Raw genomic sequence first — 24,376 nt, forward strand, 5'->3', positions numbered from 1 at the left:
ATCCTGTTAGCCAATTGGGAAGACCTGTGTGTTTTTAAATTTTAAACTGGGTGCAGTGTAACAGCTACGTGAATGTATACACCTGATGATGGCCGTTTACGGCCGAAACATGTAGTGTAGAAGAAAGCAAAATGAAAGACCTATAATAAATTGTTGCACTTAGGACGGAATTTATATCGTATATCGTATAGAGTGTAACAGGATGCTTAAATATAATATTAAAATGGATATTATATAGCAGTGATTCTCAACCTTTTGCAGCGTGGGTCCCACTGTTCATTTTGTCAAAGAATCCCAGTCCCATCAGAGATAGACAGAGAGAAAGAGGTGGGGGGAGACTTTCCTTTTCCAGAGTCAAATTTTATAGTTATGTGTACTTTAGTATTATACTAATCATTATTAGAAGCTCTTATGAATTTCAGAGTTTTAATGCTATTTTATATATTCTATTAATAATATTATAGAAAACAATTTTAGTTCTGTATGATTTCAGATTCTCACAGGTGTGGTTACAAAGATGGCTGAAGATGGAGGCAACATGTACCTCCAGAACACTGACTGACATTTATCAGACTACAAGGCATTATATCCCAGAAGATAAAAACTTTCAACTTCAGTTCTTTTAGCAGAATCTCAAATTTTGGTTCTAATAGCAGAAATATGGTAATGGTGTAGCACTAATGACACAGTTGTGGTTAGAAAGCAGGAAAATTTTTGCATAGCTAAATTCTGAATGGATGAATTAATTATTATTTTAAAGATCTCATGTCCCACCCAGCCAACTGTCAAGTCCCATCAATGTGACACATCTCACCAGTTGGGAAACAGTTATATAGGATGTGAGGGTGTGGGATGGATTCATCTGGCTCAGGACAGGTCCAGTGGGTCTCAAAACTCAGTAACGAACCTTCATGTTTCATAAAAAGTGGTGAAATTCTTGATCAACTGCTTCATGCAGAGTGAGTGAGCAATCAGGTAGAAAGACGGACGCTTCTCCCATCAAATCAGGCGGGCCTATAATGCACAAGTTCACGTTACAGAAGCGCTACCTCAAAATTTCACTTTGATTAGTTCTCCTCTCTGTGTCTTTGTCTTGTATGAAACCTTCCAATGAAACAGTATGCATACATGTCCACCATATCTCAGTCTCCTTCATTTAAACACTCCAACAATTGGGACAGGGGCCAAAAGCTCTTAAGCTCTTTTTGATGTTCAACGTATGGGGGAAGAATTTCATCAGTCTGGTCAGCCAGTATTGTCAACAGAAAAAAATTAACAATCTATTACTTATTTCTTTCAACTATGAAGGCATCTGATTTTGACAAAATGTGTCATAGTTGATGTAAAGTAGGGGCACTGAAGGCTGGTATGGGTCTCACAGAGAAACACTGATGTCAATAGGCACTCCTTATTAAGTTGTGACAAATTTCCTCCTGGAAAGCAGGCTCTGCCAGCAAATCTCAACTCCTTACCTCCAAGAGGTGGTCCTGAGTGCCTTCCATGATGTAGCAGATGGAAGTAAGGAAAAGGGCAAGTGTCTGGCACCCAAAAATGGGACTATTTGGCTAAGGGAGTAAACCCTGATAGAAAATTGATGGTGTTTCAGCAAGTTGGTGGGTTGGGCTGACATTCTCATCTTGTAAAAATTTGAAAACTTAAAAAAGACCCCCCACCTGGATGACCTAAAAAGGAAAATTTAAGTCTCATTTTCTCACACTGAGCACACAATTGAGATTATGGATGAAACAGAGGATGATCTTAAGATGCTTAGTGTGAGAAGATGAACATAAAGGACATTGGCTGAGGGGGGGGGGGAATGGAAAAATATCTTGGAAGTGGCCAGGGCACAAACTGGCCTGTGGAGGCATTAGTAGTAATGTAGAAGATGTAAAATAAAAGTTGTCATTTAAATTAAATTTTGAGTGAGATTTGAGGATCTCACATTGGCGAGTATGAAGATTACTGGCTTCGTAAATGTGACACCGTGCACTCAGGTAGATGTCAATCATATCCTACACCAGTTCACAACACAGAAGATAGTAACTGAAATTTTGGGTCTCAATGCAGTGCAGACACACACTAATTAACGTACAGTTCTCATGAATGGACCTATTTATTATACGCTGTGTTTTTCGTAACCTGGTTGGAAGATGTAGACAGATGACAATGTACACTGCATATGCAGCTCCAGTGTTTGTGAACGAAGTTTTACCTGCATGAGGAGAAGCCCCACGATGAAGCCAGAACCCTGGCAGTAGCCAACCTCTCGGTCATGTAGGGAATATGCCTTCATCACATTGAATAAACTCTCCTGTCCCAGTCCATCTTTCTCCTTGAAGAAGTCATGCTCTGGATATGTGCGTGCTATATCGCGTCGGATCACCTTTTCACATGCTGAAGTTGCCTTGATATAATCAGCATACTGCTTCTTGACAGGGGAGTCATGTGCACCACACAGTAGCTGCCACACAATGCCTCGGAAGTGGTGAGGCACTCCCTTCCGAACAAGCTCCTGCAAGAAGTGATACGGTGGTCAGCTTCACATATGACATAAAGGGGCACAAATATATACAAGACAGTACACAGATCAATTCTTCACACATAATTCACCAGTGCTGCCAATATAACTCACTTCTCTGTATCTGCCCCAAATTTTAATATGGGCAAACAGGATATGTGTTCTTCACCTGCAATATGGCTGCTTTCCTTGTCAGTTTCACAGTATATGGCAGCTAAAACTTTACAGAATGAATAATACTTCAAGCTAACAAATTAAAAGTTTACCTGAAGGAGAGACAAAGTTATCCCTTTGCTTATTTACTTAAGCACCATGTAATGAAAATATATGAGGGAGTGGAAATACAGCTTCACCATGTTTAACTTCAGCACTAGGAGGTGACGGCCAGTTTCACATCCTTGCCACTTCACAATGGGGAAACAAATCCCAGGACTCTCTGAATAGGATGCTGGGTAGATCCCAGAGCTGATCTTTATATTATAGAGCAAAAAAAACTCTCTTACTCCTACCAAAAATTGAACCTTGAATCTTCAGTAATCAAGCCAATAGCCCAGTCGCTATACTGAATGAGCTATCCCAGGTATAATGTTCACTTATGCAATAAAAAAAATTGGAAATGAGGATTCAGATTACACCTCACAACTATACTTCAATGCTTGCAAATCATTTTGAGTGCTCTCTATTAGGTTCATGGTATGAAACAGTAAGGTGACAGGTTACATTTTTATATACAGGTATTCCTTATTATATGCAAGTTTAAAAATGTGATTTCATTTTAATCGACTGAAGTAATTTAAATATCCATTAACACCACTTGTTTTAATATAAAGTACTTGCTGGATGAACGGGTGAGACAAGAAGTGTAAGTATTGTGTCAATGGAAATAAAGGAATCTGAGGGGAAAATGAAAAATTATGTTTGGTGCACACAATTTTATAGTCTGTGACCCTTTGGAACACAACCCATGCACAGAGAGTTTCATCTTCTCAGCTGTAACGCTGTGCAGTCAAATGAAAGTCAACTAACATTTCAGACGAACGTGTCGCCTCCATCTTCAGGGTCAAAGAATAAGCCAGGCAAGAAACCTGCATGATTTAGGTTGCAACCAGTTACCACTGGACTACATGGACTACTTGGTGTTATATCCCAGAAGAAAGAACTCTTCAGCACCACCACTATAAGAACCACAAATCCTCTCAATTGACGCATAAATTGAAGAATCCCTGTACATTAGAAAGGAATAAGTATTTGGGTCCAGTAACACAACATGACAAGGAGAGTGAAAGTGATCTAACACGCTGTCAACGTTACCCTCAGTACAACTACCATCAACTGCACTAATGCTAGCAGAGGTTCCTCATATCCTCAAACTGTGGCTCAGGTTTGTGTATCAGAATACAGAATCCCATAGTAACAATATTAGGACCTGCAAGTTGCTTATATTTGTGATTTAAAGTTTATTTTTTTTCTTGTTTGGGTTATCGAACACTGAAGTGACAAGAGAAAGAGTAGACCTACCAGCCCAATAGTGGGAGGTGTATAGAGCAAGGTAAATGATATCCGAGGCCCTTTCAAATCATTGAATTGTATGAGATTTTAACAATTAGTTATCTATATATTTTATCATCACTGTCAGCATAATCATCATCATCATCGTGTCATGTCCTCCAGGACTCAAAACTGCTATTTCCACCAAACAGCCTTTTCACCAATAGGTACTGAGGGCTCTTTTGCAAGGGTAAAACAGCTAAGAACTGAAGCTGACTACTCAACGCCACTTACTGTCAAGGTTCAGAATGTACGGGGCTATAGCTCCACACTCACATATGTCTTCAGGATGTAGTGCTTAATTTGTTAAGCACAGGGATGACTTCACCTTATACAAAGCCAAAACAAGAAGTACTCAAAACACCTGTCACAGAACCTCACTTGTGACTGTTCAGAATACAAAATAATTTAAAGCAAATCTAGGAGGAAGAGGATCAGGAAAGCACATTCCATGTTGACAGCAGTAACTTCTGCGTTCCACAACGAAATATAATTTGAGATCTAAGTTTCTCGTGGTGAAGAACATCAAGATCACTGTTTTCTGAGGTGTCACCATGCAGTGTGATAAAGTAAAGTAAAAAGTAAAGCTATCCCTGTACCAGGCCATGAAGGCCCATAGGATTGTGAGATGTTGAGGGTCCCATATTATCTAGACAATCAGCTCAAAGATGGTGGTAAGGTTGTCAGCCCTACGCGTCAGCCGCGCTTTACTCCCCAGTAAAATTATTTAATTAATTCCTGGTACTCATTTCTGTTAGAGGCTGAGTAAACCCCAGAGCCTAGTGCAGCTGGAAGGATTAGATCAACTGAAAAAATCCAATGACCTCATTGGGACTTGAACCCGCGACCTTCCAGCTTGTACCATAGGCCCTCAACCAACTACGCTACCAACATGCAGTGTGGTAGATAAGTAAAAAGATAAAAGGTAAAGCTGTCCCTATAAGAGGACGTGGAGGCCCATAGGAATGTTAGATGTTGAGACTCCCACATTTCCTAGACAATCTGGTGACAGATTGCAGCAAGGTTTGCAAGCCTTATGCACTGGCCTCCCCTTTAACCCCAGGAAGATTCTTGGTACTCATTTATGTTAGAGGCTGAGACGACCCCAGGGCCATAGTGTGGCTGGAAAGACTGGGTCAACTGAAAAATCCAATAACTTCACCAGGAATCCAACCTGCTTGTAGCACAGTGCCTCAACCAAATACATACCGCGTGCCCCCTGGTAAACAGGTACCAACACTTAAACGGAATTTGATGCCCTGAAGAAAAAAACAACATCTGTAACTATCTGGCAGGCTAAACAGTGTCACACAGTGGTGGAATGTTTATGTTAACTATGTTCAGCATGGCTGACACTTCGAAAAAATAAAATAAAAAATGTTACTTTTATGGTTCGCTGATACTTCATATACTGGCAGGAGAAGTGATCAAAAAATGCATTGTTCACCACCTCCAGCCAGCCCATCACATGACACTGTCAGTCAGTTCCTTTGGGCTGTCTGAGAGCACAGGCATTTATAATAAACAATATATAGCATGTACTTCAGAGGTGTGAGTACATGACATTCCAAATTATCACATTAGCCAAGCCAGGAATGTTAACATACTTCAGCTGCTTGTGTGTGCCCATCTAGCTATGAAGAGAGTCCACAATTAGCTATGCAGCACACACAACTCAGGAGGGACTCAATAAGTTATCATTAATGATGACAGAAGAAAATTCTTCAAGAATTAGAAATCAATCAAGACTTCTGTGATACATATTGTAACGTGTTTAGCCAATGAAGACGCCGTTCAGATTGTTAATTGGTTTATTTAACAAGCTACAAGTCTCAGCTACAATTAATTATAACACAAAGTTGCAGGGTTTCACACTTTATAACCCTATTCGCAGTAATCTGTTCACTCTGTCCTTTTTCACACTGTTGCGGAGTTTCACACTTTATAACCCTATTCGCAATAATCTGTTCAATCTATCTTAAGTAGTCTACACGTATTCACAGTACGGGAGCTATACAAGTGTCACTGTGTTACACACTCCCAATTACTTCTCAGTTATCACAAACTATCACTGTTTGTCACACACGTCCGGTTCTTCTTTCCGCAAATGCTGCTAGATTCCAGCTGTGTCACTCCTGATCACACACTAACTCTTGCTTGCTGCTCAGCCAGCTTTCATTCCGTTCACTGTTGTCTGTTGCCCGTGTCAACAGCGGCGTTGTGTGCCACGTCACAGTAGGAAGNAGCGGTGCCACGTCATAGTGCGGGGGGGGGCGGAGTGCTGACTCACCTGCTACGTCACCGTGGCCAGAGCTGCCACGCCACTGCTGGGGAGGGAGGGGGTGTCCTCCATTGCGCAACACGTCACAATATATTTTCATTGAAAAAAATCATGACATGGAACTGAACTCCATGGTGTAATGAAGAGGAATGTAAGCTCAGTAGCTGTTAAGCATGCTTTTTTAGATTATATTTCCTTCCTCTTTTATACTTTAATTCAATTTTAGTTCTAATTTACACAGTTGCCTTATAAAATGTATATACTCAATTGTCAACATTTTCCAGATATGTCTTGGCCTCAGAGTTTTGATAACTCTTCTGAAAACGTTACACTCTGCCATTGGTGTCACATCCCAGAAGACCCCAATCTTAATAGAGAATTTATTTAATAACCAGAAGACTTTAAACTGTCACACCATTTGGTGCTGCAACTTACTCTAACAAAGGAGTTGCGCTTCTTCCAAAAGTTGTCCCAGTCATTGGATACTCTACCCCACAGGGTCCAGATATCTTCCTCTCCATCCTCATTGCGTTCCTGACTGATGCTAGTACCTGGGAACATAACACAAGCCATAAATATAACCTACCATGTGTGGCTGTATCCAATGTAATTTCAGCTGATTAGCAGACAGCTGCTTACCTGAAGTTAATGAAATCTGGGATGTATCTGAACTCTTCCGGGAATGGCCACTCCCAGAAAGGGAATTCAAGGATTTGGCATCGGCTTCAATAAGCCTAAAATCATAAAGAGCTCAAATTCAGCAGGACCTGTATAATCCCTGCAACTTCTCATTCATGAAACAAGAAAACCTGCATAGGCTGTTCAGTAACTTACAAGGACATGTTACATTTGCATTTATTGCTTCAACATAGATGTCCAGAACAACAAGAAACAATGGCCAGACACCCCCCCCCCACTTTGCCATGTATGCACCAAACCAACTGAGACATTTGTTCAAGGCATTCAGCACGAATCTGATTCCCATGAAAACAAATACAGCGTCAGTGATTGCAGTCATTAGTGCAGCATGGCCTCCCTCTCATTATCATGCCATAAATGCTTCTTTTGAAGTACCCTTTCGGCAATCTATGGAAGTGGAAATCGCTTGATGAAGGTCTGGGCTGAACTGTGGATGGGCAAGACATTCCAAGCAGTCTGTGCATATATGCTGACATCACTTTGGAATGCACAGGTAATTCTCTTTCTTCAGCTCCTGGACCACAGGGCAACAACAAATTCACACTGCTGTCACACGACAATGTGGCACCTGAAGCAAGCAATCTCGATGAATATTATATTTAAGCATCCTGTTGCACTCCATACGATAAATGATATAACCTCCGTCTCAAGTGCAAACAATATATTCTTGTGTCTTTGATCTTGCTCTCTACACTACATGTTTCGGCCTCAGATGGCCATCATCAGGTGTATAACACTCACGTCGCTGTCACACTGCACCCACTGACACGTAGTAAAGAACAGCAGCGGCACGCACACAGAAAGACCACACAGGATAACACCTATACAGTGTGGAAACAAGAACTAGCCGCTGCAGCACTTCAAACACAGGGCGAATAACCCTAACAATTTTAAAATTTTAAAATTTGGACAAGAATTTAAAAGTTTAAAATTAGAACTAAAGATTTTATTATGGTGCTATTACAATAAACTCAAAATTAACGTGTGTGAAGTAATCTACGGGTGGACAGCTATCAACGAAGTAGAAGTTGATAATGACAGGGAGAGTGTTTTAGATGTTAAATTTTGAACTGGGTGCAGTGTGACAGCGACGTGAGTGTTATACACCTGATGATGGCCGTCTGAGGCCGAAACATGTAGTGTAGAGAGCAAGATCAAAGACACAAGAATATATTGTTTGCACTTGAGACGGAGGTTATATCATTTATCTTGATGAAGTAAACACTGAGCTTTAATTCTTTCCCTCGTAGAATTAAACAGGAGATGTATCACTGGGACAAATATCTCAGTTGCTCTGGCAATTACATGGAAAAACAGAGGCTCTAGCTCCTCTATTACTTGTACCAATGGATATTAAAAAAAGGGGGGGTAAAGCTATCCCTGTAACAGGCAGTAAAGGCTTATAAGGTTGTGAGATGTCGAGGGTCCAACATTCTGTAGACAATCGGCTCACAGATGGCAGTGAGGTTGTCAGCCTTACACACTGGCAGGCCGCCCTTTACCCCCAGGAAAATTCCTGGTATTCATTTCCATTAGAGGCTGAGTTGACCCCAGGATCACAGCACAGCTGGAAGGATTAGGTCCATTAAAAAATCCAATGACCTCATCAGGAATTGAACCTGCAACCTTCCAACTTGTAGCATAGTGCCTTAACCGACTATGCTACCACATGCCTCACTGTTGGACATCTATAGTGAAATAACAAACACCAGTGAAATACACCCTTGCGTGCTACATACCAAACAACTCCGATAAAACTGATATCAGAGCACTTGCCTATACTTATGCTTGCCCTTATAATGGAAAGTCACCTAATTATTGAGAATGTTTCTTGACATCAATATTTATATCAACTTTTTAATATCACATGATCCAACTTCATGTCTTCCTTGTTCACTCTGATTTTAAAATATGGGTATAGCTCATTGACACACAGGCTCCTTTGTCAGTTGATAGTTATTATGTTGGTTAACCCTCCAAAGCACAGTGGTTACTATATGTACAACCTGTTTTAACATGAAAAAATTCAGCATTTTGTCCACAAAGTGTATATAAGGATTTTCTGATTCTCAAAATAAACAGCTATCACTTCCCTAAACAGCGTTAACCAGTTTATCTCTGTAATGGGAACACAGAGTGTATTGTATATTATTTAGACAAATTCCATGATTCAAAGGGTTAGGAAATTCCTTGACTTTAAGGTTCATCACTTTGTTCACAAAAGCCTGCCACTGGAATTTATCCTGAGTCAATTCAATTAGTTCATAACTTCAGAATCTGTAACATGCAGATCCATTTTAATGTTATCAGCATATGCCTCAGTCTGTCTTGATTTCTTGTCATCAGATATGCAGTCAAAATTATGTTAAGATTTATAGCAACATATAAACAAATTATATGAGTATATATTGTAACATGGATTCCCATTGCCAGGCACTGGCTTGATAAACAAATTCCCGTGAAGACAGATTCTTGGTAAACCGTCCCTTGCTATGTAAGATTTGAGGTTTTCATGGCGGTGACTATGAACAAAGCAGTCTTCTGGGATGTGGTGCCGTGTACATATTGTGTTAACCGACGTTTTGGAGGAACGTATTGTCTCCATCTTCAGGGTAGAAGACAAGAAGAAATCTGTGAGCTGCTCACACTGGTTCGCTTGCAGATTTCTTGTCTTCTACCCTGAAGATGGAGAAGATACGTTCCTCCAAAACTTCAGTTAACACAATATCTACGCGGCACCACATCCCACAAACTGCATCCCTTGCTAGGTTACACAACAATTCTGACAACAGAAGTGTTTTCAATGTGGTCCGCGCCATGCCCAGTGCTAGGCAACAGAACTGTAAACACATCTACAATAACAGAAGGTGTTTTCTACATGTGGTCAGTGCCAAAGGTTTATAGGGGACAACAAAGGTCATTTGCGAATAGCTGCAGCTGAGGACCCGTGAGTCAGGGACATGAAGCCGTCATGGATCAGAGTTGAGTTGAGAATTCAGTTCTGGATGGGCGGCCGTGAAGAGAAGACTTTATGTATAATACCTGCAGTGTGTAATTCAGTGAGACTGTTATAGCTCCTATGTTTTAATTGTGTTGCCAAGAGATAACTGGTGTGTGTGTGTGTGTGTAACAGTGAATTATAAAGGGCAGAAATAGTGATAGCACTATAATTACATGTATCACCAATGGTGTGTATAAGGAGTAAATAAACACATTCATCCATCTATAACCCATATTATTAGTAATACACATGACAATATATTTTCATAGATGTTCTTTTTTCATGACAGGTCTCAACTAAATGACTAAAACAAAAAGATCACATAATAGTCATAAAAATAATTATATAACAGTAACTTATTACATTTTCTGGGAAACGTCACCATATCCAAGAAGAAAGACCCAGCCACATGAATCATTTAACAGCATAAATACATTTAACACATAATCACAAAGAAACAGTGAAAGTGACATAATAATAATAACAATATAATAACAACAATAAAATAGAATGTGATAAAGAAATTGATGCTCCATAAAATTATTATGATCATATAAGGCAGAGCTTGCAGCCAACAGTTTACAGCAATATTTTCACATTTTACACCTGAAGACAGTGCATATACCACCAAATATATAGCCACATAGTAATATGAGTCAATATGGATTGCTATGTTGACTGTATTTTAAATAGATCCTTCATGCATGCTATTTACCCTCAGAGTAAGAGACTAAGTAATATGACTTAAAAAAGTTAGCTGTATATCATTCTAACAGTTGCAAACACAGGACCATTATACAATGTAGGACACGTGCCAAGTCACCTGTTTAAAAGTACTGTAATAACCCTGACAATTGATCTGAAGTCAGTTTTAGGTCTGTGACATGTCACAAGTTACAAACATAGACACCACACCAATTATTCAACTTGTTGCAGTCTCTCCATTTTCAATGTCTGGAATTTTAAATTTTCATCTCTCTTTGGTCCAAATATTCTCCTCAACACCCTGTTCTCAAATACCCTCAGTCTATGTTCCTCCCTTAATGTCAGAGACCAAGTTTCACACCCATACAGAACCACAGGCTAAATTATAGTTTCGTATATTCTAATTTTTATGTTTTTGGACAACAGACGGGAAGACAAAAGGTTCTGGACTGAATGGTAGCAAGCATTACCCAAGTTCAATCGCCTCTTAATTTCCTCCTGAATCAGGTTTCGATCTGTTATCGTTGTTCCCAAATATCTGAACTGTGCCAAGTTTTCAAAACATCTGTTTCCTATCTTTATGTCATGATTTTGCCCTGCATTTTGGTGACGAGACAGCAACATATACTTAGTTTTCTCTGTGTTTACTTCTAGACCAATCTCTTTACTTGCGTCAATTAAAGTTTGTGTGTTTTTCTTTATGGTATATACATTATCACAACATTTATAGCATTATATTTCCTAATTAAAATACAAAATATATGCTTACATTAAATTAATAAATAAATGAAATCATCCTAGTTAAACAAAATTTTCTTCTCCCCTCAAGTATGTACTAATACCATTAGACTCATAACATGAAACAATAACTAGCTTCCTGTTGTGACATCTGAAGTTCTAATGGCATCATGAGGATCAAGCTGGTGATGTGATGCCATGAAGTTTGGTCTGTTTTACACCCAAAATTGGAGGCAGCAGGTTCCTGCAAAATGGTACTAATAAACCAAAAACTACATAACTTCACAGCATCACATCTCAAAAGACCAAAATCTTGACAGCTTCTTCTTGAACAAGGCAATACCACTCGCACTAGTACCTTGCTACAGTTTGAGTATAAACTACAATTCATATTTGTTACAATGTCTCACCAATTATTTACATTGCCCTTATTGAGGACTCTTTTCCCAGAAAAGAAATGACAAGTTTCTCACCTGTTGGCCTCCTCCAACTTCGCGAGCAGCGCCAGGTCGCCGGGTGAGGGATCGTTATTATTCACGTGAAAGCTGCCACTGTTGTTGTTGTTGTTGTTGTTGCTGCTGTTGTTATTATTATTATTATTATTATTGCTGGAGGATAGAGTTCCTAGCACGGACTCACTACCGGAGTGTGCTACCATGACGGAACTCATGGCCCGCCCATCAGTGCAGCCGCCTCCACCACCACCACCACCGCCAACACCACCAACTTGCCCATGTGTCGCAAGTCGAGCAGCGGGGTTGTTGAGACGGCCATCACCCACCAATACCACGTGGCTTCTGACAGAAAAGCAGCGTGTCATCCACTCGGAACATTGTGGAGCTGTAGTATCTTCAGAAGAAATAGATACATGGACACAAGGTAGTTCATTTCCAAACCACAGCCAGCATTACAGGATATTGGAAGCAGGATCCTGCCACATTTTTTACCCATCTTCCTTACATTCATAGGAAAAGTAAGACTTATGGTAGGCCATGCTACAGTTCAGGCAATTAGATACTGCCTGCCCACCACAGAGCTTGGGTTCAATCCCAGGATAATGGCAGATAGGGTGGCACAAGGGCAAGTTTCTCTCTGAACATTTGAGTGTTCCCTTACCAAATATTGATTCACCATGCTCCAAGATCACTTATCATCAGGAGCTGGTACATGAAGTTCATTTGAAGCCACAGCACTTTCTTGTGAAATAAGAAAGCTTGTGGTGTACCTCTGAATCCCTCAAAAGTGTTCTTAAAATCAACTGACTTTTACAGAATTTGGTTTCAATATCTTACAATTTGAAGCCTTTACAATCTGTAATTCCTTATCATTATTAATAAGACCATGAGAGCCATAGAAACTTGAGGAAGTCTTTTTTGTTCCATTCATTGTGAAATCGCGAAATTATGTATAAAATGAATATATATATATATATATACATATATATATATATGCTAACTTCAGTGTGGTTATTTCGGAGGAGAGTGTTGAATAAATGTAATAACTCTGCAAATCTATATTTCACTACTTTTACATTTAATGGGCAATCAACCAATGAACTATTTTAGCCAAAGATATAAAATTGGGTTTGGTGATACAAGTCTGTACTCTCTTTGTGAGGAAAAAATAGGGTCTGGTACTCATGCCAGAATCCTCTTTTCAACGTCTGAATTAAATGCTCAGTTTTTACAAAATATGGTATGAACAGAATTACACTGGACTGATATGTGATCATTTTCCAAGAACACATTAACTTTCTTTAAAAAAAAAGGACACTTTAAAAAATGCTGGTGATATGTACCATTGCATACTGCCAAAATTGATAAAACATATAAACAAATCTGAAATTCCACATGAAATCATTTTTTTCCCCCACTTTGTATGACATACTTGTAAAAATGTCTATAAGCAATTCTGGACAAAAATAAAATGGCAGTTGTACAATTATTTAAAAGTACCAGTCATCCATGTACACAGATGCAGGCATATTGTAATTAACTATGCAGTCAGAAATTTCTATTTGTAGTAGACATGGTTTGACAATAAAGTTCGCGAACTCGTCACCGTGTGCTTGCCGTGGCAGCAGCGGACAGAAACCTCAGTATGGTTTGATGACACTGGTATATCAACATTTCACAGCTGTGTTGTTGTTGATCTATGGCAGCACTTTTCTGAGTGGTGTCTATTATTGTCTGAGTGTGTTTTAGTGTGCCATTCTGAGAATGTCGGAGCTTCTTGTTAAACTTGGAAAGAGTGGAAGCGAAATCAGAGGGATCTTAGTGCAAGTTTATGGGGATAATGCTATGAAGAAAACAGGAGTTTACACGTGGGTGACACATCTTAAGAGAAGAGAAAGTGTCACTGACAAAGAGAGATCAGGACGGCCAGCAATGAGCAGCACTGAAGGAAACATTGCAAAAGTTAGTCAAGTTGTGAGTGAAAATCATCGGCTGAATGTCAGGAGCATAGTAGAGAAAGCGAACATCGACAGAGAAACAGTTAGGAAAATCTTAACTGAAGAGCTTGACATGAGGAAGGTGTGTGCAAAAATGGTCCCAAAGGACCATTGTCTGTGAGGGAGTTTTTAGCCAGTAAACAAATAACTATGATGGAACATCCTCCCTATTCACTGGATCTAGCCCCCAATGACTTTTTCTGTTCCAGAAAATAAAGGAAATATTGAAAGGAGGCATTTTGATGACACTGATGATATCAGAAGCAATACGATGGCAGGTCTTAAGGCCATTCCACAAAAACCAGTTCCAAAATTGTTTCGAAGGGTGGACTAGGTGCTGGCATTGATGCATAGCTTCTCAAGGGCAGTACTTTGAAGGCAACCACAGTGATATTCATCAATGAGATATGTAGCACTTTTACCGGGAAGAGTTCGCGAACTTTGTCAGACCACGTATGAACCTTAAGACCCATGAGGTATGCAAAATAAATAAATAATGATTTTAGAATTTTTGTGAAGTACTTTGCCTTCTGAGACACAGGACAGTATCACAGTATGAATAAGAAATCTTGCTTCTGAAACTAGGACACAGAAACATAACATGCTGGCTGCACGACCTTCCACGTTCTTATTGCCATCTAACCCATGTTGATGGGGCTTATTTTTTTCAAGTTTACTGAATGATGCTCACAGTAACTCAAGGCTGAATGATTGCATGATAGTGGGTAATTAATTCGAAGTGATGGAAAACAAAGCAGCTGTGACATAATATAAGGTACTCTTTGCCTGGAGGGACCTAGAAAAAAACTACAGAACATCAGTCAGGATATTCACTGTCCCAGCAAAAGTCTTGGTGCAGGCAGTCGGAATTGCTTGGTTATACAGTGATTAGATTCTGTTTCTTTGCATCATAATGAAATGATACTGGTCAGCAGCAGTTATTTTTCTGGCATCTCATCTTATACAGTGACAAAGATTTTACTCAGATCATTTGACCACTCCAAAAGTAAAATTATATTCATTCTGCAATTGCAAAATTATTTTATTTCAGCCAAAAGATATTATTTTATTTAAGGGTGGTTTAATTACACTTTATTATCATTGCATGAAGCGCTGGGAAGAAATGAGGTCAGGACAGGTTAGGACAGGAGAGAATACAAAGAAAGAGAGAATCATATGGAAAGAGCTGGGGGGGAGGGGTTCTAGCAATCAACCTATACAACAAAACAGCACTACAGTCTCAAAAAACAAACAGTTTTATTATTTTTATTTTGAGAATAAGTGTCTTCTTGGATTTAACACAGTGTGGTCTAACATAGTTTAATGGGAATAATGTATTGTATTTTGAATCGACAGATATGAGAGGTTCCACCATACAAAACTTGTGTACAATTGTATTAACTGTACACAACTATTGCTTTTATTTTTGATGTGGGATATATTTTGCCAGTTGTGAATCTTGCTTATGATAATGCCATTGCAGACAGGGTTTATGTGGAGTTCCACATACCGTTTTCATAGTAAATGCTGTGAGAATCTCGAATCTCACAGGTTTAGTTCAGGAGGAGTAGTAATCTGGATGCACCCTGTTCAAATCTCATCCGGCTTAAGATAATTACTAAACCGACCATGAGAGCTTCTTCCTATACCCCTATCACCATTGTGTAGGGATCAAGGTTCTCATACAAGTGATTATGAATAATTCTACTGTCTGGGATATAATGTCCCGTAGTCTGTTCAAAGTCGACAGATGTTAAACTGATCTCCTTGCTACCTGCTCCATGCTGCCTTCTTGCTTCCCTTATTCATAGACCCTGAAGATGGTGGCGATACGTTCTCGTCGGCTGACTTTCAACAGACTACAGGAAGTAATATCTCAAAAGGCAGAATTCCAATCATCACTGAACAAAAAGTAAGCATAATGGTGTGCTTAAGTATTACATCATGAAGATTTACACAATAATAAGAGGCATAGATGACGCTTTTTTCGCAACTCTTTTAAATTCGGCAGAAGATGTGAGTGAGTGGTCAAACTTCACACCTGGGAAGAGTCCCGGTACCCATTAAAGAAGAAACCAGGCAGGCTCCTGAGCCAGTCTGTACATTGCAGATATCAGAAATCCGGTAGTTCAGCTAGTCACTACACTGACTGAGCTAATAAATAACGATTAACCATCCGGCATTCACGATTTATTTATTTATGGTTTATGAACCAACACTGTCAGTAGCTGTTACGATGACTTACGAATCATAAATTGGAAAGGATGTTAGAGGTTAGATCACGGCATTTGTCTGGAGGGGCTGAGGAATAGACGATAAAGCTATATCAGGATAAACGGTCCCCAGACCCAGAATTGAACCTGAGACCCCCCGAATATCAAGCACCAGGTTTACCCATTTGGTCTGGAAGTTCGGTCCCAATGATAATTATTGTCATGTGTTTCATAATTTCTTCCAACCGTTACATCACCAACTCTAACGGGTTCCCTCAGTGGTATATAACACTTGGGAGGACTGAGTTTCTGGACTTCGAAAAGTACTGTCCTCTGATATGTAACACCGTGTGGTCTGACAGAAGTTCACCGGCATTTCTGAGGAATGTACTGCTCCTATCTTCAAGGTAGAAGAGTAAGCAAGCAGAAGGCCGCGCCATAGCTCAAGCGGTTAGTCGCTGGCTTTCCACAGCGGTGGCCCGGTTTTCTCCGAGTACTTCGGTTTCCCTTGCCAATCTTCATTCCACCAATTGCTCCACAATCACCCTCACCTATCATCTGGGGCTGGTACAATAGGCCAGAAGTGGCCGCAGTGAAAGGGGTTTAGTCCCACCCCACTAGCAATAAAAAAAAAAAGCAAGCAGAAGGCAGAGAGAGCAAGCGGGGTCCACAGTTCCCTTGATTGTGTTGGTTTCTTGCTTGGTTTACTCTTCGACCTTGAAGATGGAAGCAGTACGATTATCCGAAATGCGGTGAACTTCTGCAAGACTACACGGTGTTACATCTCTTCACAGTCACCAATGTAAGAATCTCAAATCTAACTTCCCGGACCTTGTCCATCGTCGAAGTACTCTGAAGGAACACGTTTCGGAGACTGGATCTGTTTCCGTCTTCAGCTTCGAAAGTGGGGGGGCACCTATTCAGTTGGCTCCATTAACAATGACCAGACACGATCACTGGGCCGGTGCGGACTGTGAGCCCAGAGAGCGGGCCTGGGAAGAAGCGCGAGACCGTGTGATGAACGATCGATATCTATAAAGCAGCCATTGGCCGATGTTCCAGTCTGGGCGTGGCGCTGTGGTGAATTTCACAGGAAGCCTCATTAAGAGGTCCGGAAATAAATTAGTAACAGGTGGGTTCACACTGTTGCGTCGCGGAAATGCACTTGACAGGTGGCTTCACACCACAGTGGCAGGGAAATGCACTTAACAGGTGGATACACTGCCATAAGGGGCACAGGTACGTGATGGGTGGGTTCACAACCGTATGAGGAAATCTACCCCTGTAACAGGCCGTGGAGGCCCATAGGGTTGTGAGACGTCGAGACTCCCACATTTTCTAGACAATCGGCTCAAAGGTGGCGGCGAGGTTGTCGGCCTTACGCGCCGGCAGGCCGTCCTTTAACCCCAGGAAGATTCCTGGTACTCATTTTTTTGTCAGAGGCTGAGTCGATTCTAAGGTCACAGTGCGGTTGGAAGATTTAGGTCAATTGAAAAATTCAATGACCTCATCGGGAATCGAACCAGCGACCTGCCAGCTTGTAACATAGTGCCTCAACCAACTACGCTACCGCGTTCCCCCAATCTACACTGTTACTGTACTGTACTGGGCCATATAACGTAACCCGGACACAGGCAGCGCAAGATTTTAACTGTGTTCACAAAATTTGCTAACAAATTTACGCTCAAGTCGCTTAAGAATATTACTTATGGATTGCACCCAGAGCTCTGGGTTTCCTCTATCTCACAGATGTGTGTTCAACATCCTTTCATGTCAATTCTTGGTGTTAATATTTAGCAAATTCCCTTCTCTTTTTGGTTTTAATTTGTTTCCAAAAATCCGGAGTAATGTAGGCGTCGCCAGCCCACCAATTCGCGAGCTCGGCTTTGGCTCAGTATCTGTTGACGAAAGGGCGAGAGGGGGTAGAAAATGGGGTTTCTACTACCAACCCAGCGAGCTGACTGTCAAAATGATCACTGACAGTAGCTGTGTGGCACGGCTCAAACTGGTAATATGTTCCTTTTCGGTAAATTTTGCAGACTGGTGGCAGCAACTCTGCAATCGTGGTGATATTTAGAATTATCTAGCAGGCCTGATGCTTACTTCGTAAGTACAGTCACTCGCACGGATACTACAACATGACTTCTCTTTGGTGAGGTTCGGCGTCTCAACGTTGGGGTACTACGGGGCTAAGAAAAGGGTGTAATTTACAGTGTTGTCAAATGGTGTGAAGTGGATAAGAGAAACGGTTTTATAATTTACATAAGTAAACCAATTTTGTATTTAAATCGTAATTCCAAGATTATAGAGTAATGTACTTTTGTGTTTCAGTTGTCATCCATATGGACTATACCTGTTTACTTCGTTGTGCACTTCAAAATATTCGGTACTACGGCCATCATTCCAGGTCGGCTCAACAGTTTTCCAGGTTATACAACGTGTTTCTAAATTATTGTCGAGGTCTCCAAATGTGCAGTTCCAGCAAGATGGGCTCGTATTGTCCGACAATTTCTTGACATGTATTTTCATGGGTTAGCCGTCGTGGACCAATTCCGTGGCCTCCGAGCTCACCCAATATTATGCTGTTTGATTTCTTCCTGTGGGGATACGTCAGGTATATTGTTTACAAGACCCCTGTGACCTCCTACGATGAACTGAAGCTCAGAATTGTTGCTACGACGAAACAGTTACACCGCAAATGCTGGAGAACACTTGAAGGGTAATTCAATACCGCCAGGACATCTTACATGCCACGAAAGACGTGCATGCTGAAGTTGTTTAGCATTATTAAGTATGGAGTTTATAGAAAATTAAAACTTTATGGGTTACCCTTTCATATTCCGTAAGCAGTTTTACTTTGCTATTTCCAGTTTGAAAATTATACGTCACGGAAACATCGACAATAATTTAGAATCACCCTGTAGGTCGGGAGCCACTATCTGTGACGGACGCCGAATTATGGGTATTTACTGCAGGTGGGTCGACAACACTCACCTCTTCTTGGGGCGCCCACGCTGCCAGCGACATGGTACCAACTTCTGAAGCACCATGCTGTAGCCTGGTGGTGACAGTCACTCCAAAACTGTTCTCATGTTCTTGGCACAAACTTCGTATGAGTGAATGTAACAAAACTAATTTCTCACTGAACCCGAACACGAAGGGAGTTCAAATTATGTTTAACAATATGTTGATGTATATGGCCCAATAGAAAAACAGTTTATAGATATTTCCAGCCCTTTAGCTAGTAACAAAAAGAGTCGCCGGTACCCATTGGATATGTGACTTGTCTTGGAGTCCTTAAATAGACGCCGTGAAGAGAAAAATCTCTGCCCTACCGTTAATCGAACTCGGATTTCCCGATCGTCCAGCCCGTAGCTTAGTCAACTAGTATAGCTTCCACTGAAAATTCAATTACATCAATAAATTATAATGTGATTCTAAATTATTTTGGCAACGCTGTAGTCGCCGCGTTGATGTCTGGACGAACATTTGACGTCATACCTCAAAATGACGACTGTTGAAACATTCGTTTTTCGATGCAACGTCGTTACAGAACTTAATATGGAACAGATCCACCTTCAGATAATGTTATCCGACGCTGGTTAAAACAGTTTCAAGAGACTGGTAGTGTTCTGCATCGAAAAGAAGCGCGAAGACCGAGCACTTCGCAGGAAGATGCTGATCGAAACCAGGAAACGTTTTCTCGAAGCCCACAAAAATCAACTAAACGAGCTTCTTTGCAGTTAGACATGTCACAAATGACGGCTTGAAGGGTTGTTCATTCTATAAGTAATGAAAATTTTCGAGTTACACTTTCATATTCCATATTCAGTTTTATTTTTTTGTTTCCGGTTTGAAAATTATAGGCCACGGAAACCCCGACAATAATTTAGAACCACCCTGTATTTTTTCGTTATGTAAGATTCAAGTAACAAATGGCCCCACCTCGGAATATGAGATGTGACACAATGATGAACTATAAGGCGTGTTTTCCAACGCTGTGAGAAATACCTACTACTACTATTGGAACTTCAATATTACAACACAAACTACGAGCGTTTCTTGCCTCCTTCCTATGGAAGACGAGCATATATTTCTTCCGTTACAGATTATCATTCGCAGAGATTAAGAATTGCTATCCTGCCATGGGCGGGCCAATCATTTGTCCACTCGCCCCACCAACAGATCAAGAGACTGTGGAACCCGTACTACACAACTCTATAAAAACTCCGAGGCTTTAGTTCGCAAGCGAACTATAGCGACCGAGCGACCGCCGCTTGTCGGATACCACTGAAAAGTAAAGGTTTAACGCAAACATGGCGCGCAATCTGTAATGCTTTAGAATCTTGAGAAAAGTAGAAGTAAAATTATTAAACACTATTCTATGAGGATTAGAGGGGGCTGTATAAATCCCCGTGTTCTTACCCCTAGCACTAGATGGTGTGGTCAATTTCACGCCCCGGCCACTTTACCCACGGTAGCCACTGAATGGGATGCTGGGTGGGACGAGAACCGGTCTGGACGACGAGAAGAAGAAAAGTTTCATGTCTCTGCCGGTAATTGACCTCCGATTCCTTGGCCACCCAGACCACAGCCAGTCGCTATACCAACTAATTTTTCCTGATTCCACAGTTACTTCAATATACTTCCTTAAATATTAACAAAAAATAAACGAGAAATACCAATTTAGTCTCCATTCCTCTAAAAACATCAAACAATTCTTATAAACGAAATTTTCCGATTCAATTTGCAATCATAGCGCCACGAGTAACACCATAAAACGCGTATAAACAATACAACTGATAAATTATAAATAACATATATAACATATAACATATACAAGCTATTCTTGTAACAAGGCGTGGAGGACCGTAGGGTTCTGAGACGCCGAGGCTCCCACATTTTCTAGACAACTGGCTCAGAGATGGCGTTGAGGTTGTCAGCCATAAGCGCCGGCTATCCTTTACCCCCAGGAAGACGCCTGCTACTCCTTTCTGTCAGAGGCTGAGTCGACCCCAGGGCCATATTGCGGCTGGAAGGGTTAGGTCAATTGAAAAATGCAATGACCTCACTGGGATTCGAACTCGCGACCTTCCCGCTTGTAGCATATATAAATTATGTTCTTTTGTTTATCACATTCTGCCAGAGAGCGTGCGTGTACAGCCAAGGTCTACCTTTTTTTTGTTGGTGTGATCACGAAATGTGTGATGAAACTGGCCGTCCCGTCGAGACGTGATATCTAAGGCCCTGTTGCGCCCTTCGCGGAAGTAACAACAATGCAGAATCTTATAACAGGTGTAGAAATACCTCCTACTTTCTTTTTTATTTTTCTTGGGTGGGATAAGATTGAGTCCACTTGGTACGTCGGCCACTACTTGGCCTACTGTGTCAGACCGGGATGACAGATGATGATGATGAGCGCGAAGCAGTCGGCGGAATGAGAATTGGCAGGGGAAACCGAAGTACTCGGAGAAAACCTGCCCTAATGCCACTTTGCTCACCACAAATCCCACATGGCCTGAGCTGTGGCACGGCCTAAATGCCTCCTAAGATGGGATTGCATCTCGCAGACACTGAGAAGGGTCTTCATTCATTCATTCATTCATTATTAGAGGGGGTGGGTTTCCCCATGCGCTTAGACCAGTTATTGGTCCATTGTGCGTCCCCCTTTAATTTCTACTGTCGCCATACCCTTCCAGTACTGGTGCTCGCTATCAGCCCCATTCTGCCAGCGAGGTCGGCCCTCTTCTGGCAGTGGTACCCAATACTTCCCCATCTACCGGAGGCATTGGAAACTACTTGGGCGGGAAACTTTGCCTAATTTTGCTCAGAAGTCTCCTAGAGACACGAGGATCTTTTACGTGCCGTAAATCTATGACACGGGGCCCACGGCTTAAAGTCCCTCCCGGAGGACTTGTTCCCTGAATTTTTCCGCCCTTAAAAATTCTACGACCTCCGCCGGGTTTGAACCCGCGTACCTTGAGTTATGAGGTGGGGAGAAGGGTCTTACATTTTCTGAAAACAAATGCTTCAAAGAATTTATTGCGGATATTATTTTATGACTTATACAAGCTACTGGAGAAATGAACTGGTTACTCAAACCTTAGTACAAAAACACAGGTTTAACAGATTTAACGTTTATAATAAACCTATGTTGGGCTATGGACGATTAGAAAAATAGAAGGAAATCTATTACCGGCATCGGAAATTAAATGTAAGAAAACTGCTAGTATATGTATATATAGATATTTTAGGTGAACTAAGAATTCAATTAATCATCTCATTTACGCAAAACTGCCCAACTAATTGTGAACAGCTTGTAAGAAAAGATATATATAGGGTACCAAAGATACAAAAACTGGGTGGCGGGGGGTTACATTTAGGAGGACCACTGACGAGATGGCACGAAACTGTTAACAGGCCACACGACCCAAGACACCCGACAGATGATGACTATAACCTAATAATGATATGCAATACATTTTCGCGCTGTTAATAAAACGTAAGAACATTAGCAGATGAAATATTGTAAAAAGCCTCACGTTTTTTCCACTTTAAGCTTCGAATATTAACAACTGGTATTAAAATATAAGGTAAATTCGAGGTTTACATGATAGATGTCGATGTATTTGTGTTAATTATGAAAGCATAATTCGGCCAACGGCACGCGCTACATTTTCAAAACCACCGTAGCTTTGCCCAGTGTGACAAAAATGAAGGCCGTTAGAACACAATTATGCTACTTCACCCGCCTGAAGCAAACAATAACTGCAGACTACCACGTTACACCTAACACACCTCTTAGCTCCGGACATGTGACGAAACAGATATAAATGTTGAAATCTGAAGCATGTCACATTCCAAGCTTCAAATGAGCTACATTCATTAATTTACGTATAGGCCATATGAAGAAAAACAGGAATGGAATACACGCCTGCTGTCCATATGTCTGAACGAACACTAAGGGGAAGAACAAAGTAAGAAGAATGGCATTGTTGCGTATATTTCCCTCTGTTCAAGTCTGCCTTCCACATGTTATGGTGGATATGAAACAAAAGAAATATTTCTTGAAGTCTCTTTCTTACTGTAGTACACGCTTCACTGCAAACTAAACCTTAATTTACAATATTCCGGCAAAAATCTTGAAGGAACACAGTCACTAAAGCATATGGTGTATCGACCATTTTGTTTTTACCAACAGTAGCAGAACTACATTCTAGTAATTTACTGAGGGTAAGGTAAAGGTAAAGCTATCCGTGTAACAAACTGTGAAGGCCCATGGGGTTCTGAGACGTCGAGGCTCCCACATTTTCTAGACAATCGACTCACAGATGGCGGTAAGGTTGTCAACAATTACAAATTAAATCGCATCAAAACCCAAGCCCCACAGAACCTAATTCCTAATTCAAAAGGTTCCGGTAAAACTCTTCACATGATACAGTGGTTGAAAAACGTGTATATCGACCATTTTGTCACTTTTTATAAAGTGTGGCATAGGAGTACTGGAGTTTCTGGAAACACGCACAGATAACTGGTATTATATCCCAAACCTCACTGCAATCTAAATCTTAACACACCAAAAAAAAATCGTCAAAAATACCGACGAAACAATTTTGATAATTTATCATATGGTATTTGGGTAGGCCTGTATTATAGTTGACTGAAACACACTAAAATATTCCGTAAACTGTCATGAGCTATAAATACTTTTAACTCTTAAGAGATTCAGGGGGAAATCGTCACGGAACACAATCGTTACAATTAACACAGTACCATCGATCCTTTTGTAACTTTTTATCACGCGTGTGTATGGGTATATTGTAGTTTAATGAAACACGTACAAATTGTGTATTACTAACTCCTATTACAGGCCAAAGCTCATTTTGATCTAGTTGTTAATTCAGAAAATCCTGACAAAAATACTGACGAGGCACATTCGTTACAAAGTACAGAGTATCAAACCATTTTCCAAGCATTTCTCTTTCCACGAAGAGCGTGGGAATATTCTATTCACTGGAATACATACACACGATAGCTTATGTAAAAACAAAAGAGAACGAAGTGTGGTGTGTTGCGCTGCTGCCCCTTCCCGTGACATCTGCGTGCTGCCGCCACCAGGTACCCACTTACTACATGTGATGATGCGAGCCCGGTCCGGTCCGCTGGAGCCTGGATCTGCTGCTCTCCCAAAATCAATAACGGCCGCCGCCTCCCGCCCCCG

At 40.8% G+C, this 24,376-nt stretch overlaps 1 protein-coding gene across 9 annotated transcripts in view; it reads right to left on the reverse strand.

Annotated features, from left to right (window-relative positions):
• LOC111875297 (ecotropic viral integration site 5 ortholog) overlaps positions 1–24,376 on the reverse strand; it is a 118,875-nt gene that overhangs the window by 38,047 nt on the left and 56,452 nt on the right. For 2 of the 9 annotated variants that reach the window (XM_023871412.2, XM_023871418.2), the window contains exons 1-6: positions 24,182–24,284; positions 19,150–19,554; positions 11,964–12,287; positions 6,987–7,081; positions 6,783–6,898; positions 2,213–2,512 (exon numbers count right to left, since the gene is read on the reverse strand). In XM_023871412.2, coding sequence (XP_023727180.1) covers positions 2,213–2,512; positions 6,783–6,898; positions 6,987–7,081; positions 11,964–12,287; positions 19,150–19,205 — 891 coding nt within the window. In that variant the 5' untranslated portion in view covers positions 19,206–19,554; positions 24,182–24,284. Of the gene's footprint in view, positions 1–2,212; positions 2,513–6,782; positions 6,899–6,986; positions 7,082–11,963; positions 12,340–19,149; positions 19,555–24,181; positions 24,313–24,376 lie in introns of those variants that run through there. The other 7 variants (XM_023871415.2, XM_023871417.2, XM_023871414.2 and 4 more) reach the window with 6 other exon arrangements.

Source organism: Cryptotermes secundus, unplaced genomic scaffold, assembly GCF_002891405.2.
Source record: "Cryptotermes secundus unplaced genomic scaffold, Csec_1.0 scaffold1406, whole genome shotgun sequence".
NCBI classification, from domain to species: domain Eukaryota; kingdom Metazoa; phylum Arthropoda; class Insecta; order Blattodea; family Kalotermitidae; genus Cryptotermes; species Cryptotermes secundus.